General features: G+C 35.1%; 2 protein-coding genes across 9 annotated transcripts in view; one reads left to right on the forward strand and one right to left on the reverse strand.

Annotated features, from left to right (window-relative positions):
- Positions 1-10763, reverse strand: part of itgbl1 (integrin, beta-like 1) — a 106468-nt gene extending 95705 nt beyond the window's left edge. Inside the window, exons 1-2 of one of the 3 annotated variants that reach the window (XM_015363460.2) lie at positions 10642-10763; positions 4588-4790 (exon numbers count right to left, since the gene is read on the reverse strand). In XM_015363460.2, the coding sequence (XP_015218946.1) occupies positions 4588-4790; positions 10642-10673 (235 nt within the window). In that variant the 5' untranslated portion in view covers positions 10674-10763. Of the gene's footprint in view, positions 1-4587; positions 4791-8976; positions 9176-10641 lie in introns of those variants that run through there. The other 2 variants (XM_006638900.3, XM_015363459.2) reach the window with 2 other exon arrangements.
- Positions 10764-10789: 26 nt separating this feature from the next.
- The window catches only part of nalcn (sodium leak channel, non-selective), a 158016-nt gene continuing 153016 nt past the window's right edge, over positions 10790-15789 (forward strand). For 5 of the 6 annotated variants that reach the window (XM_015363454.2, XM_006638901.3, XM_015363458.2 and 2 more), the window contains exon 1: positions 10790-10948. The gene's annotated coding sequence lies outside the window, so the exon portion shown is untranslated. The remainder of the gene's footprint in view (positions 10949-15789) is intronic. The other variant, XM_006638902.3, reaches the window with a different exon arrangement.

A 15789-nucleotide genomic window follows, 5' to 3' on the forward strand; every position in this document is an offset into this window, starting at 1 on the left:
TACAATGTAGCTGTAGTGGCAGCTATTTGCTGCCAGAAAACATAACATTAATGTATACAATGTATTTGTCTGTAAAGAGAGAAAGTACAGTAACTCAACTACAATCAATTATTACATCTCAAAAGTATGCTAAGAATCTAATTGTCCCACAGCTAACTTTACAATGGTTTAAAAATGGTTGGATACACATATAGCACAGGATAAGGTGAATCCAATAGTAACATCTGTTTCAAAGAGACAACATAACAAATTATACCTCAAACTCACCTTCTGTGCTGTCTCTTCTAAGATAAAGCTGCCGTGATATTTTACCTACAAGCAGGACTGAATTAACCCTGTTATTTTTTTTTTAGTTTGAGGGCTACTGCTTTAGAGACAATTTCTGTAATTTATGAGAATTTGTCAAAACGCATATCAAAATAGAAAACTAGGTTTTGATCTACACTGAAGGTGGCATTGGCATTTTAATAAAGATTTTCTTATTTGTTCAGGTGAACTTTCTAAAAAACCTCAGGATTCAGTATTTTAAACTTAGAGAGTCTTGTACATTTACCTGAAGAATTAATAAGCAAAATGTGCTTTACCGTAGAAGACATCAAACAATGTGAAGTGCTTCAAAGAATTAATAGAAATGAATTACTTAAAAATATTTATTCATGAATGAGATCTCACACGTGGCAGTAAATCTAAAAACATTCCTTTGGACAAAAACCTAGAAGCTAGCATAGCTTATTGTCATAGCTCATGAAATTGACAAAATAAGAAGAGTTTTGAAAATTCAAAACAGAAAAACACTTCTGGAGTCACTATGTTCTTTTTGAAGGGTAGTTCTACAAAGGTTACAAGTCTGTTCAGGCTTCCTTTTTAAAGATATTTGAATTCCATTATCAGTGATTGACAGTACAGCAATAATATTTTTTCAGCAGGGGTTCCGATCTCATACTGATTAAAAAGGTTGAAGCACTGAGTAGTATTATTTTAAAATCTTTGACAGCTGAACTAATCTTTTCAGGAAAAAAACATACATTAATATCCCTCTTTATCTAAGAACAGTAGTAAAAGACAGAATAAGGATGCTGAAGAAAGTAAAATGAGACTTGTCTAGTAATCCATAAAAACCATAATATGACATGTACCAGTAGATCTCTGTGTTAGGATCCTTCCTCTAAATTTAGAGTGAAATTCTAACTATAAAACTCAACATACGTTACTCTTTTTTTACTTTCAAAGTAAAATCTAGTAACTGTATAACTTGGACTTTATTTCTGTACACTAATAACCTATTTTGGATTGTGTAATGAAATAAGGAAATAGGTATTTTAGAAATATTTAACAAAAATATGTCTTTCACACTGTGCATCTTAGGGGAAAAAAGAAACATTTATTAAGTTTTAATACTTAGTACTCTGCATTAGAATATTTTATGAGGTCTTCAGCAAGTCCGGTAGAGAGCAGAGCAGTCAAGTTCATTTTCAACACAACTCCCCTAAATCAAAATCATTCCTGACCTCATTCCCTAAATAAAAAAAAACAACTATAAATACCAAGGGAAACCTTTGCTTGTTCTCATTTGTCTTTTGCATCCTTTCCCCACCCCAACTCCACCTGTGCATCTGCCCCTTGGTCACTCTGTCACGAATTGGCCACAGCCTGTGGTGCAGTGGTGCAGTGTAACCAGAGACAAACAGGAGCCGGACATGAGGGAAAATACACAAAGGCTTATTTGCAAAGTTAGTGCCCAGTGACAACAGGTGCTCTGGTGAACAGGGGAAAACAAGCAAATCCATGATGGGGGTAAATCAGGGCATAGTCCAATAATCCTAAACTGGGAGATCCATCCAAATAGACAGACACAGGGAAATCAGGAACAGTCCAAGAACCTAAGGTTGTCACGAAGCGTCTTTCAGGACCCTGTGCAGACAGCACAATCCAGAAGGGAGTGAACAGACACAGGGAGGAGACGAGAAACTGGGCTGGTAGAGGAACAGGGGGGCGTGACGAAGGTGCTCGGTGCTTGGAGAGGCGTGGTCCAAGGCAAACAAGTCCAAAGGGTGTTTGTAAGGAAATCCATGGCACAGAGTTAAAAACCAGGGCGGGATCCGGTGAATGGTCGGAGGAATAAAAAAGGGTAACGGGGCCAGGCGCTTCAAGCCCCGGATCTAGATGGTCAGGACACAGGGGAAAATGGTTGCCTTCAGACAACCCGGAAAATAGGCAAGCCTTGTGGCGTCCGTCTTCCAAAGCTGAGCCCAGAATAGTGGGAGCGTCTGGCTTTTAAAGGGGAGACTGGAACAGGAGGCAGGTGCAGAAGATCAGGTCAATGAGGAAGGGCTGGAGCGTCCTTAAGATTAGGAATTTACGATCGTGACAACGGGGCCCGGTCCTCCAGAACCCTGGGCTCAGGGGGCATGATGTCTCTGGCAAGGCCTGTGCCCTCAGATGACTCCGTGGTTTAGTTCTAGGCGTCCCGCTTCTGGACATTAGGAGTCCCTCTGGACATTCATGTCCTAACACTGAGCCCTGAGTATCGGAAGCTCTAGGCTTATATATCAACACTGATTCTTAACACCTGGAAATAATACAGCAATCAGACTAGGACTCAGGAATTTGGAGCGCCCTCAAGGGGAAAGGATGTTAAACCCTAACACACTCCTCACTCTGCAGGGGGTTCCAGCCTCCACGTCCTACAGTCAGGGGACTGGGCCTCAGCCAAGCACTTTTAGACAAATCTGACTATGACTAAACACTAACTACATATTTTCAACCCATTTAATTCTTGGAGGATGCCATTCCTTAAGAATAGTGATTTTACTCACTATTGCTCTATTGTTGAAGGGAAATTTTAACTTTAAGAAGTTTCATTTTTTTTCCACTTTGGATTTAAATCTGTCATCTGGAATTCGAATGTTAGTGTTTGTTTTATGATGAGGTTTCCATTTGGACTCTTAATAGGATAAACTCTTCTTTTTGTCTTTGAAATTTACCAGAAAGGTATCATCATTGCAATGCAGCCACACTCCAGTGAAACCTGCTTCTAGGCAACTCTGAGATCCTGATTTATTTGTATCAGCAGATTTAAATGAGGACTTTACCACATCACTTCACAAATATACTCCACCTCAATTCAAGGTGTTTTTTTTAATTTACAGTTCCACATATTATAACCATGTCTTAAAAATGTTCCTGGGCTTGTAGCAACGTCCCTATTTAACAACTCATCCAGAAACCTTCAAATAAGGGAATATACACTGAAGTGGCATTTGATAGATTTTATTAGCATCAGTACAGCAACCTGATTAACTTTCTTTGTGTGTAACACATTTTCCACTCTTCACTCTTTCCGACAGCTGCTAACATTGTTGGTCTTCAGTCCCCAACAATAATGATTTTACATCATGTTAGGAATCAAGAGCCAAGATGTGGCTTTGAGTAAATTCCATCCAGCAAGACTTAAACTACGGTATACCCTAATGGAACTTCTTGTTTTATTACTGATGCTGTAACTATTAAAACAATAAACCGTGTCTGTGTGATTGTGTACAATACATACTGTATGAGGAGACTTTACAATTTTGCTTTAAATTGCAAACATATTCAAAACATAAAAACAGGATCGTTTTAGAGATAAGATTATACTCTCACCACTTTTAATTTGCACAATTACTGAAAATACTTTTAGAACTGTTGTTAATGTGTATATCAACCTTAAAAACCTTAAATCATAAAGAAAACATGCAAAAGCAAAATACTAACTTGTTAGTTAGCTTTAATATAAAATCTCTTTGTAATTCACTAACGCGCTAAATCTACTGTCTTTTCTCACTGTGAAGTTACCTCTCTGCAGTATTTAGAGCTGACCAGAGTGTTTGAAATTCCATGGATATCTTAATGTTAGTGCTTTTATACTGTAGAGTGGGCTGAAAGGTCATCACAAATGATTACCCTCGCCCCCGACTTCAAATGTCGCTCATGTCACAGCTGTTGCAGGTAGCAATGTCAATAGAATTCAAAGTCCTATAGGAGCCAGACAATGCCTTTGATTCCTGGAGAAGTGTGCATTCATGCTCATAGAAACTTAATGGATTTGTGTGGGCACGCATCTCTTTGAGAATCTGTTCCAAAATGCCAACTTGCTTCCTGGGTTCAAAGAATTCCTATCCAAACAAATGGGAGATTATGACGTAATCAGTAAAATTAGAAGCCTTTGAAGCCAATACAATTGTGTCCCTGCCTTGCACTCCAGAAACGAAAACGTGTAAGATGTTTAATAAGATAGGCAAAAAGCTGACAGATTTCTGCTTAAAATGAGAAATTATCTCGGGGGCCGGGGGGGGGGGGGGGGGGCGGTATGGGATCACGTAAATCCAGAAGAAAGGGGGATTGATTCATTCGGAAAATAACAACAGAAATAAATCTAAAATGTAGAGCATGTGAAGTTTCTATCACAGCATGAGCTGTGCCTTCCTCTCATTGAGTCCTCTCATCAAAATCTTGTGTTTGGGGAGCATTGGTTTTATGAGGCTTATTGTAAAGCATCCAGAAAGTAACTGATTGGACTGCTGTATGAAAGACGTAATATTTGCTTACCACCACAGGTCTTCCCATCATATGTTGCACAGACCCAGTCATGGCATTCACAGCGGGGCCCATAATATTTCCCAGGGTCAGTCACTTGACATATGCATACCCCACAGTCACATTCTCCTCTGCCACTGCAGATCAGACCATCGGGAGTCCTGCACCGTCTCTGAGATGATTCTGCTGATAGTCTGCAAGCTCCACTCGCAGTCCTTAAACAAGAATAGATATATGTTTTTCTTTAAACTATAACTTCGGGAAAATGCTCTAATCAGTTGCAGAACTGAGTTCAGACTCAGAAGGTTTCAGAGTTGTCCTGCAAAACCATATACGCTAGATACATTATAGTAACGTCAGAAAGAACTGTTTGCATTTCCCTCTATTCATATGAGACTGACGTTCCCAATTATAAAATGACTTTTGAAGGGATTTTTCTGCTGTAAAGTTTGCTCAGCTTATTCTAACTCCAAAGAAACTCCAGCAAATATTCCTAGACCGAAATTTAGTCTATTTAAATTTAATTTAGAGAAGTGTATAAATGATCAAAAAACACATCTCTCTTTTCAGTACTCACATTGTATCCTGTTACTGTACACTTTGAACTGTTTTGTAATTTTTTTGTGGTATGAAAAGCTTTGGAACTTGCCTTGCCTCACCCATTAATTCTTTAACAGTTTTATAGAAATATTTTTCCAAATGGATGGTACAGTATACTACTGTATATTGAATATCTTATGTTTTGCCTCCTTCATTCCCATTATTTCTCTGCTGTAACACTTTCTGTTTTGGCTTCTACCTTGATTTGTTATTGCCGATTGCTCAGTTCACTGGTAAATCTCACAGTACAGTACAAGACCCAGACTTACAAGAATCATGTCCAACAATTCATCCTGGAGCAAAATTAAACAGAATTTCTGCAGCTTTGACATATGCCAACAGAAAGCCTCCTGTCTTTTAAACCCAAAGCAAAGAGTGAGTCACAAAATGCCTCCTATAACACAAATTTAGCCAGTAAGCTCATGCATCATAACCTTGTCATTCTTAGAATTTGCCATTAAAATACAAAAGATGTATTAAATGTGTGGGATTAAATGTCAAACCAAATCTTTTTACTCCTGAAAAAATGACATCTGATAAAAGTACAATTCCTTTATTAAATTGGCATAGGGCATTCTTTTATGGTCTGCCTTTATACTGTCTATTCAGAATCATTTTTCCTTAAAATGATGTTCTACTCTGCAAATCCATTGTATCATTCATATCAAACTTCATACATTATATAACATATACTGTACAATTTGTAATGCCTTCTTTCTTCCTTTTTTGTAAAGTCTTATATTCTCTGATCTTACATTGAGAAGAATAACACCCTAATCAAATAACTGAAACGTTTTATACAATTTACGATAAACTTTTGTTTTATTTGCAAAAAAGACCTGATGTGACTAAAATTATCTAGATTTTCCATACAATAAGACAGACAAAATGTTTTTTGGCAGTCAATAAGCACATTTAGAGCACGCCAGATGCCTCTTTAAAATTATTTTCCACTGTAATGTAAATTTTCAGAGCTGGTCATGTCTACAATTAACTATCTCAAAATCTTACTTTTTCAAGTTTCAAGACCTTATGTGTTATTGCAACTGTATCAATTGGAACACAACAAATTTCACTAAACAGGGGTACTGTAAGTGAACAGGGGTACTGTAAGCTTTTATATTTGCTGATCTAGATAGAGATCTACTTTAAGTTGGAATATGACACAGGAATCTCAGCCAGACGACTCATTCACATAAAAACGCTAAAACTGCTCTGTGTGGTAACAAAAAAATAAATATATTCCACATTTTTCCATGATTGTATATTTATGTAAACTACTATAATGCCTGAGAATTACAGGATAAAAAAATGTTCCACAATACAGAGCGTTGTGTACTCTCCATATGAGACTTTGGAAAAGCCTTAGGAGAATTCCACACACAGAGAGTTGGTCAACCACCGATTCTGTCACCCTGGCCATTAAATGTATTCTGTTATATCTCTGCCTGCACCTCCAAGTCTATCATTTCCCTACCCAGAATTTGAAGTGCAATATATTTCACTTGGTAACTCCATGACATTCCATGGCAATATTTTTTTGCCATCCGCTGGCATTTATAGGGATATTCAGTGATAATAGTTTTTTTTTTCCAAAACATTCAGAGGTTTTTCAATGAATTGGCTGGAATTGGAAGGTAAAATCAAGACCATAACAGTTTTGTTGTTGAACACAATACAATTTAATCCTTATGTTGCAGTAGTATATCAGGTGATATTCCAGTACCCATGATGCCAGAGTTCTAAGGTACAATATTATAATATTCAAGCTAAGAAAATATTGAAGTACATGTACTGAGATTTTTCAGTTCTGTTCTTTTTTTTCTGAGATTAAAAACAGCTCCACAAAGCCACTGTGCCCTCAACACCCAGGTCAAATACTAGTTTGTAAGGTACAGAAATGAAGGTCCAAGCAAAGTCTATCACTACAAAAACGTGTTTTTTTTAAAAAAAACCACACTTATCATGACTTTTTGTATGTCAAACTTTAGTTTAAACTTCAGTTTAGGATGTTAAAATAGATATTTACAAAATTGGCATTTTTTACTTTGGCTGCCTGCCTTTCCTTATGGCTTGGTAAACACCTCTTTGTATTTTGTGGAGACAAATATCAAGTAAAGACACATTTAGTGTATATTTATTGAGAAAAAAATGTAGTATCAATCATACGAAAAGGATGAATTAAGGCTTCCAAATTTACATTGAGACTAAAATTTATGCAAATGTGTATCCTACCATTCCGGAAGAAACATAAACACCTGTACTTGCTACAAGGGTTATATAGGCCTCAAGGCCATGTGACTCTTTCTGATTGCCTGACAACCAGCAACATCAGGAATAATTAGAGTTTAAAATAGAAAGGATGAATAAGAAACAGGATGTTGTAACTCTGAGGCCTTCTTCACCAATGACATTAAAGTACATCAGGATAATAATGCATTAGGAAATATTATATTTAGACAAAATAATTTAATCTATAATGGCTTATTAGTATTATATTATATACCCACTTTTTTCTGTTACCATAATCAGTTTCAATACTGTTTGTTCTATCTCAGCTTTTTAAAAGTTTTCCCTAAAATTTTAGTCAGGAGAATCTGCAGAGAACTGTTCGGCTATTTTATTTTAAAATGGAAAATATAATGAGGCAATAATGAACATTTTAATCAATACCATTTTAATTGCGCTAACTACAGCGGTAAGATGCGATTTTATGGAGAGAATATACTGTATATTTTTTAGACCTTTTTGTTTCACTGAAATAATAGTTGAGAAGTGTACAGTATTTATACTTGATACTTGAAATAGTTAAGAATTTATACTTGATACATACAGTAAGCTTGAAGTGCTGTCAATTAATTTCTGCTGCAAATATGTTAACCTTTTCTAAACGGCTGGTACAACAGAGCAGTGTGCACATGAGACTTAATAGGAATAAAACTATTACATAACTTTATTATACTGTTTTGCACCTGCTCGGTCAGTCTCTATGTAAACAACATTCCAGCTGTTGGAACTGCACAGGGGGCTTCTTGATGACATTATTCTTTCTTGTGTTTTCTGGTCTAATATACTACTGAAGAAAAGCAATTCTGAAGTGCAATATTATTCCATATTATTATGACATTATAATCATTATAACGTTAAAAGTGGAAAGCTCTCACCTAATACTGTGGATATTTACATCCATGTTGCATTTGAGAGACTTTTTCTTTGAGAAAAAGTGTGAAATTCCTTCAATTCTATTTTAATTGTTATATTAAAACATGTTCCGTGTACAGTACCTCTTTAAAAACTTTCCTAAGTTAAAAAAAACTCATTGAAAAAACAGACATAACCAGTCCTAGCTTGTTAGATGTACTTAAAATAGATGTATTTTTAATGTTGATTAAGGTAAAATCTTTATTCTCACGCAGATAGCAAAATTACTAAAATGAAGAATTTTAACATTTATCGAGGTCTTTAAACCCGCTTCCTTTCACTATAGATGAGTATAGATGTCTTCTTTTAGGCAAGAAGGCCAGGACAAAAAAACCCACCCATTTTTCACCCAGTATTCAAACTGACATTCAAAATATTGTATGTTACAAAAGTTATCTTACTGCAGCACAAATGTAAGCACAAAGAAAACAATGTCTGACATACTGCAGTAATCATTTTGACACTTTGATGTACTGTTTGTGAGTAACAACTTCAGTTTCGTGTGTGTTCTGAAATGAGTCTTAGGTCTCCTCCCTTGTGGGTAAATAATCTTTCAGAAGCTGCCAGAAAAAAAAAAGACAGATCTAGTTCAGAACTTACCTCAATGATTGAGATAAACCGTCTTGAACAGCTGAGAGAATAATCAAAACTGAAGTGACTAAAACGGAGTTCAACAAAGCCTCTGCATGCATGTTTAGATCCCAGAGAAACCTGAAGTGAAATGCCTTCAGGAGTTTCAAGTTTTCCAAACACAGAGAGAGCAAGCTAAAAGCTGGCCAAAACCGGCTCAACCCTTCAGAGGCCAATAGCTTTTCCCATGCAAGTGCCTTTGATTAGTTCTGACTGTTAGTTCTTGGTCAGCAGTCTAAAAAAGAGTAACATGCCAAAACCAAATGTTTAGAAACCAGACCGGGCAGCAACTACAACCATTTAGCTTGTAGTAATTAATATGTTATGGTAATTAATTTTATATTTTAGCAAATACAGTACCTTGGAAGTACAGAGTTTATTATATATATAAAGGAGTACTGCTCTTCTCATTTCAGGAAATACCATACTACATTTCTACATCTGTAAGCTTTCAATGTTGTGGAATTTATAGCAGAATTGTATCACAGAACACACAAACATACTGTAGACTGGAGAAATAAAGCAGATTCACATTCTAAAACACCCACAAACAATCATTGATTGAAAAAAAACATTGATTAAAAAAATCAGTGCAGCTATGAAAGTTAATCATATACAGTACTTGTATGGAATGGTTTATTGGGATATTTAAAGGTGTGCAATTCAATAAAACAAATAGCTTTGTCAACCAGGTGTAGTACTAGTACTTTTACTAAACTGGTCTGGCAGTTGACAAAACACCTCTTTTCAGTAATCTACTGTACCAGTGAGTTAACAGAATGAAACACAACCAAGACCAACAGATTCAAGATGAGTTCTTTGTAATACTATACAGTACCCTTCATCATTACCAAAAAAACATTCTAATTTGCAAATCAGAGATTTTCTTTCATTAAATTATGTTAAGTCAAAGTTAAATAATATAAACAAAAAAATAGTTGGTTTAACTTAAAATGTGTTTGCAGAAAACACATTCAATTTGTCCATTTTTCTCATAAAAAGTTCAAATAACCTACATTTTTGGTAAAATTACATATTTTAAAAAACACTAATCTATTATTGGGAAAAATGTCCATTCTTTCTAATGGCCTAAACAAGTTTGTTTTGGTACAGTATCTACAGTCCTGAATATGGTGAATAGTAAGGCATATTCCTCCTAAGGATTATTGACAAATATAATTTATTGTTATTATATTTCATAATACTTGCAATGGAAAACAACATTTTTTTCTAATTTCCATATATGCCAGGAGCAATATTCCACATTTTAATATTCAAAATTAAAATATAAATCACTACTCCTTACAGTACATCTGAAGATTTATTTATTTCACTTTTAGTTTTATCAGTTTCATTATAAAAATGCAAGACATTAATAGTACTGTATTTGAATTATGGGATTGGAAACAGCTCTTGCAGTTTCACACCACTGAGAGATATAAAGCAAAGAGACTTTTAATTCCCTTTTATGCCATATAAACTCAATTAGCAACCACGTCCAACTGTTTGATATTTACTGGGACTTGCATACTAATATTAGTTGTACACGGTGTGTTAAATTGTATGTTAAAACGTATAGCGATGTGCAGGTAAATAGAATATACGATTTCTGTGAATGATAAGAATCATACTTACTGTAGTTCAGGCACTGAAAATACTTTATGCATATTTCCCTTTATATTTTTTATTGTACATTTCTTAAGCTTTCTGCGACAAAGTAACAATTTAAGGCCTGTCCGTTTACTAGACTAACCCGTGTCGAGTGCAGATCGTCGCAGTAGCAGGGGATGGAGCGTCTCCGTAGCAGCTGTTCAGCTGATGTGATTGTACAGCTGATCATACTGCGACCAACCAGTTAGCTAAATTAAAAAAGCACAGGCATAACATCTGATGAAGACATGGATAGAATATTGCATTGAGAAAAAGGGGAGTAGAATTGCAAGTAAGTAATGTTGCATTATTTTCTATAAAATGTGGAGTTAATTTCTACTCCGTTCAGTGCTTTGTTTTTAAGCATTGATGCTTTCGGGTTATATTTGTCTCTGGTTGTTTGTTCTCTGGTTGCCTAGGCCTAATACAAATAACAGTTTAGAACATGATTTGTACGGATATGTGCAGTTAGCGTGTATAGATTTGATACCTATGAAGGTTATATATATATATTAGATCTGGTCATACACGTTAGTAAAATATAAAATATTTAAGCATGTGTGGACAGGAGCAGCACAAACCTCATCAGCTGTTTCCATGGTTACCCAATACGTGCTGTTGTGTATCGTTTTATTTGGCGTTCATACAGCGTTTAAAAATCCGAACATCTGAACATTTAAAAATATTTTATGGAGTATTACCCAAATATGCATCGTTTTAAATAGTTACTCTTAATCCAATAACCTTTCTTTTACCAGTTGAGAATCGTGTTTCCCTAAAGCAAATTTGTATGGATATTTTTTAGGCCTTAAGCATATACAGTATAGGTTTTAATGCCCACACCAAAAATGAAAAGGATTTAAAATCCCTATGTCACCGGTTCAGGCTATAAACTACGGGACAGGTTAGGTGGAGTAGCTCAGACAATCCAGGAAAACAGCTATTCATTTCAAAATATCTCTGTGTCTTGACTCTTCTGCAGCGATTGGGAAATACCTTTATATTCTGTTTATTTACAGTTAATTTATTTTTTTTGTTTGTTTTAATAACAGTGACTAGCTATGCTATAGTTTTGACTTACCCTAAAGCAAACATGCTGCCATTGTTTATATAATTTTTAGTTCTGCTTTTTTAACTTTTCATTTTTAAATAAAATCAGACTTGATCAAATGGTGTCTAGAGTTCAATGGTGCTTGGCCCAAGTGAAAACCCAGACCACAATAACTACACACAAAAAAAAAACAATTAATTTGCTTTACACTCCTGAGGGACCTCTGTGGTATGTTTCTTTTGAGTTTCCAAAATGAAGATCAGCTTTCTGTGCTGAATTTCCTCTTAACTCACCATTGACCCTGAAACATCTGTTACACTAAATCTAAGAATAAACAGAAAACACATTTAAATCTATACTATATCTTAATGTGCACATTCTTTTTAAACTATAAAGTATATTCTCAGATATCAGAGTGAGTGCCAGGCATGTATAGTTACTTCAGTTAATTCTATAAATGTTCTGTTGAAACAATGGGCACTATAATATACTTTTACTTGTGTCCAGGTTTCTCCATTTTTGTTATTTTTAATTTCTGCAAGTCTGTGCATTAATTTCCATAGTATTTCATACAGTGGAAACTGCCATAATGCAAGACTGTTACAAAGTTGAAATGTGATTTTGATGGTTACTATAAATTTTGAAAGGTTTCTGTTATTAGTCTTTGTTGTTTTTAACCGCAATCATCATAAATAAGTAGAGCCCATATTAAAAAAAAAAACTTTTAATAATAAAAATAAAACTTGCTATAATCCATCCATACATCCATTTTCTAACCACCTTCAATTCAGGGACATGGACATGATGTGCTGAAGCACGTCCTAATAAGCAAACAGGCGGAAGCAGGGGCGCACCCTGGACAGGACACTAGTCCAACCCCGGGGTTCACACGGACAAACACACACACTCACACCAAAGCAAGTTTTCCTACCAGTATGTCTTTGGACAGAGGGAGGAAACTCACATGAACACAGGGAGAGCACACAAACTCCATGCAGATAGGTTCCCTAAAATGAGTCCAGGTTCCCAGCGCTGCGAGGCAGAAAAGCTAAACTGGTTATTCCATAAAACCTATTTAAGAGCACATACTGTACATGTACTGTAAGACCTCAACACTTGCTGGACTTTAAGACCCCTGCTAAAAGGAACTAAATTCTATACCATAGAGATGTCATTTGTCATACCGTAATGTACAGCAATTCAGGTAGTCAAAGAAGAATAGCATGCCTTTAGATAAAGTAATACATGTTTAAAATAAAGTGAAATGTATAACTCTAATTTGTCTGCAAGTAATTCTGAGGATGCATGGTTTTTACAGACATTTAATAACTTATTTTACTGTCCGTAGATGCTTAGATTATAAACAGATTTTTTTTAGCAGCCGTCTAATTATCATATATTATTTTTTAACCTGTTCACAAGTAGAATTGGCCTCCATATATCCAGTAATTGTTTGTCTGGCTTTATTGATTTTAAGTAATAGTATGCTAATGAAATCTCTGATATTCTGAAATTTCTTGATAAAATCTAGGGCAGATTAATATTATTAATAGCCAAAGGGCTGACTCATAAAAAAACAAGACAGATATTGAAAATCTTAAAGCAGTTATTGGCCTACTAAAATATTCCTTAGTTGATGTATATGTTTTTGTAGACCTAATTCACAGGAGAATCTGTCTGGTAAAGATAAATTTCTTCAATTAGTGTACTTTACCATTAAATCATAAAATGGTTTCACTGAAATCATAATCTCAAAGTGCTAACCTTCCCTCTTAGCTTGTAGCTGTGATGTTAAATACTGTATATTGGCTGATTACTGGAAACTCCAGCTAGAATTTAAATAGCAGAGCTGTACATATGTGCATTCATAATCTATTCCAATGGAACAGGTAGATATTTTTTTCAAAATTAAACGTGTAAAGGAAATAGGGATGTTGTTTTAAAACTTAATGCTTACCTAACTGCTTTATAGATAATTCATGAAGCCTACCCCAGTAACCATGCATTGTTAACTGGCAAGATGTACAGTACTTATATGGAGTAAGAGAAATAACCAGTCATGAAGTAAATATATGGGTTATCTGTCCCTTTCTATTTACTGTTTTTTTTTTATGTTTCCCATCTCTGCCTGACTTTGTGTTTTCAAGCTTCTGAAAATTCATTCAGGGAGTGTATTGTACTAGTTTTGGGTGCTGGATATTCTCAGACAGAATGGTCTATCGATGTTTATGCTTTTCTGTGTTCAGTTCAGTGTAGGAAATTCTGTTCTCTTTAACCTTACCTTTAAAGAACACATACTCATTATAATGCCTTTTTCTGCTAGTACACAATTTTATACAGTAATTACAGTCTCTTTTCCATTGATATTTCCTTCTGGCAAAATCACAGTCCAAAGTGGAAATAATGTTTCTGAACTAAACCAACAACAGCTCACAGGCTAGAAAAAAAAATCACTTCCCACTTAAAGTGCAGAATACTTCCTAAAATTGTTTCCTGGTTTTTAAATTGTAAAGCATTTTCTTAGTATTACTGTTGGGAAAATTCATTATTCATAATATTTCTTTCATCAGTAATGTTTCCTTGCCTTAAATGTAAAGGGAGAAGGAACAATTTAGATTTATAAATTGGCAAGCATATATGTGAAAGAACCTTCTGAGATGTAATATAAATGTTTTTCAAATAATGACCGGAAAATATTAAAGTTTCAAAGTGATGACATGGCTTAGTAAAGAATCAAGTGCAAAGTAAGGCATACTGTACATAAATAATACAAGACATGCATTCAATTTTATGCCAAAATGTAATACCCATACACTAGTTTAAATGCTGTAGAAACATTTCCGCACATCTGCAAAAGGATTTTCGTCAGGATGACACCAGCAAGAGATATATTATAAAGATTTCTTGAAGGCTGAAAACTGTTTGATGTTGAAGTGTGGGTATTATATGTTTTCCTATTAGAAGAAATGTACAGTAAATGCCCCTCTAATATATAGACTTTTGCATAAACATTTTGTGTTATGTAGTAATTTTAACATTCTTAAAATGCTGCACACTTCTCGAGAACATATTTCAGAATTAGCATTTAAGAAACTAATACATACCTAATAGTACACAATTAATCCTCTCAGTGATTGCATCCTGTCATGATAAAATAACCTTTCTTAAAGGCTAAAGCTAATTGTAGTCTTTGGTAACTTACTCCCACTGTTGCTAAGGCACCCTATAATTTATTTTTTCCACAAACCACAGGCAAAACATGTTAAGTGTAGTAATTACATTTTAACTAACTTGTGACTATCTTATTCTCAATTTCTGCCCGCTTATATAAGAATAAAAAACCTTACTTCTAATTTGTCTTAATGTCTTGCAATTCTTGAATATCTTAATCTTCATCTGCCCAGTTATCTTAAAGCAATTCGTGAGTGTTTTGAATCCTATTATAAAGCTTGTGTTGCACTTTGTGCCACAATCTTTTTCTGAAAATTAATTTTCCTGGTGGGAAAGGAGAGTGCACCTAATGACTTTTTTCACTGGTGTCCTAATTGGTCACCTTTGGCTGAGGTCCTGTTTCTCAGTCTAAACTTCCCTCCAGATAATAAAGAAAGAAGAGTTGCTGTGGGTATCCTACTTTTTATTCATCTTCATTTTCTTGGCTAAAAATATACCTTCAAACCTTCAACAAGAATTCCACATTTTTATTAACACTATTTTATAATGTGTATTTATATGGGAGTAAAGACGGATGGATGGTCGGTTGTCCGTCGTGTCTGATGATGACTGAGACCTATTGCGGGAGCTTATTTTAAGTGGGACAGCAGTTGCACTGAGGTAGTCCCACTCTCTCGACCTTAGAAGCCTGGGTCCAGTGGTACAAGTAATCGGCACGACTGGAGACTTCCTTGGTTGCAAGAACCTTGCACCTAATGTGGGACACACACCCACTTCCTTGAGATTATGAGTCTCATGCTCTACCAACAGAGCTAGTCAGGGCTACAAGGAAAAAGATACAATAATAGCAATAATATTTCCTTACACTTACAGTATATAGTACTTTTCTGGACACTCCACTCAAATAACTT

Source organism: Lepisosteus oculatus, chromosome 15 (genome assembly GCF_040954835.1).
Source record: "Lepisosteus oculatus isolate fLepOcu1 chromosome 15, fLepOcu1.hap2, whole genome shotgun sequence".
NCBI classification, from domain to species: Eukaryota; Metazoa; Chordata; class Actinopteri; order Semionotiformes; family Lepisosteidae; genus Lepisosteus; species Lepisosteus oculatus.